We start from the raw sequence: 1,797 nt of genomic DNA on the forward strand, positions 1-1,797 counted from the left end.
GTGGGGCGACTTGGTGAGGCAGCGGTGGATGTCCAGGCCGGGGATGGCGAGAAGAAAGTCCACCATCGGCCGCACCTCGCTCTCGAACGAGAAGAAGCGAGGCGTGGAGAGGCGGGCGCACTGCGAGGCAGCAGCGGGGGCAGCGGCAGCGGGCGGGTGCGTGAGGGCGCGAGGGCGCGAGGATGGCCTGCTGGCGGGCGGCAGGGCCGGGCAGGCGGCCGCTCGGCCAGGTGCGCTGGGCGGCCGGCCCACCACAGCAGGCGCAGCGTGCTGCGGGCCAAGCAGCCTGGCAGGCAGCCGGGCAGCTGGCGCACATGGCCCTTGGGGGTGGCCTGGTTGGTGATGCGGTACACCACGTCCCTGGCCTCTGCCTCGCTCAGTCCCGCCCGGTCCTGCAAGTACCGCAGCGCCGCCGCCGCCTCCCGCGACGCGCCGCCGCCGGCAGCCAGCAGCTGGTCCACGCCCACCCCGGCCTGCCCCGCCTCTGCCGCCGCCCCTGCCTCGTCCAGAGCGAGGAACTCCGCTGCCTCTCCCTCTAGCTCTAGCTCGCCCTCCCCATCCAGATCTGTGCCGCTTCGAAGCCAGTCCCCGCTCGCCGCCGCACTGTTGCTCACGCTCCGGCGGCCGCCGCTGCCGCTGCTGCTGGTGCTGCCGCTGCTGGTGCTGCCAGCAAGCGATCTGCGGCGTCTGGCCTGGGGCCGCTGCAGGGCAGCCGCGTGTGGCCATGCCAGCAGCAGCTCGGGGTTGCCGATGTCGAGGCGGTCGCCCGTGGCGGCGGCGGCGGCGGCGGCTGCCACATGGTAGCACTGCTGGCTGAGTGCTGCCGTTCTGAGGAGGGTGCTCAGCAGCTCCGTGCTTCCCGCATGGGCTAAGAGACCGTCCTCTGCTGCAAGCGACGAAACGTGCAGGGCGCGCAACAAGCGGGCGACCTGGCCCGATCGGGACGCCAGCATACTGCAGTGGTGCACACGATGAGACAAGTGGCGCCCAGCAAAGGAGGCTTCTTGAATGCAGCTCGGCGCCCAAGTTTTCCACCTGCCCGTTTCCGATGCATCTCTGCTGTTACCGCCTTGAAACGCAGCAATCGTGAACACCTAGGCTGGCCTGACCGCTGAAACGTGCCCAAGCGCGCTCCCCCTTCCGCCACTGGCTGTCGCAGTTGCTGTGCGCGTGCCAGCCGCGCTCCCAGCCATGGCTGCCACGATGCCTGCGTGTTTATGTCAGACCAGGGCGATTAGCGTGAGGCGCCCGGCTAACGCAGCTGTGGTACTGCCGCCCCGGTGCCGCCCCACCCGCCGCCGTCGTGGCTCCCTGCTGCTGCTGGCCTCGGCGGCCTCCATGCCAGCGCCGGACAGCAGCAACATCAGCAGCAACGGCGCTTCTCAGCCAGACACCAACGGCTCTGGCGCAGAGGTGCCGGTGGCGGCACCCCCCGCGGCAGATGTGGAGCCTAGTAGCAGCAGCGGCGGTGGCGGCATTTGGGGCTGGATCCGCGCACAACAGCAGAAGAGCGCGGAGCTGCGGACGCGTCTGGCGGCGCTGGGCCTGGCGGCAGTGCTGTCCTACGGTGGGTGTGGCGCTGGCATCTGCCCTCGCCGCTTCCCGCTGCTCAGCCGCAGCGCTGGCAGCACTGCCTGTGGCAGCCTGCCCTGTTGGCCAGCGCTGTCACTGCAGCCCGGCAGGCAGGCCCTGCCAGCCTTTCTTCCTCCATGCCTGCCTCCTCTCCCTGCCGCCTGCAGGCCTGTTTGATGGCGTGTCGTACACCATTGCGTTCAGCCTGGCCTTCTGGGCTACGAG

The 1,797-nt window shown here is 70.4% G+C and overlaps 1 protein-coding gene across 1 annotated transcript in view; it reads right to left on the reverse strand.

Moving 5' to 3' along the window:
* The window catches only part of CHLNCDRAFT_52245 (hypothetical protein), a gene marked incomplete at both ends in the record, with an annotated part of 13,251 nt that extends 12,298 nt beyond the window's left edge, over nt 1-953 (reverse strand). Inside the window, 2 exons of the mRNA XM_005847658.1 lie at nt 76-79; nt 315-953. Coding sequence (XP_005847720.1) covers nt 76-79; nt 315-953 — 643 coding nt within the window. The remainder of the gene's footprint in view (nt 1-75; nt 80-314) is intronic.
* Between the last annotated feature and the right edge of the window lie 844 nt (nt 954-1,797).

This window comes from Chlorella variabilis (genome assembly GCF_000147415.1).
Source record: "Chlorella variabilis unplaced genomic scaffold CHLNCscaffold_10, whole genome shotgun sequence".
In the NCBI taxonomy this organism is placed as follows: Eukaryota; Viridiplantae; Chlorophyta; class Trebouxiophyceae; order Chlorellales; family Chlorellaceae; genus Chlorella; species Chlorella variabilis.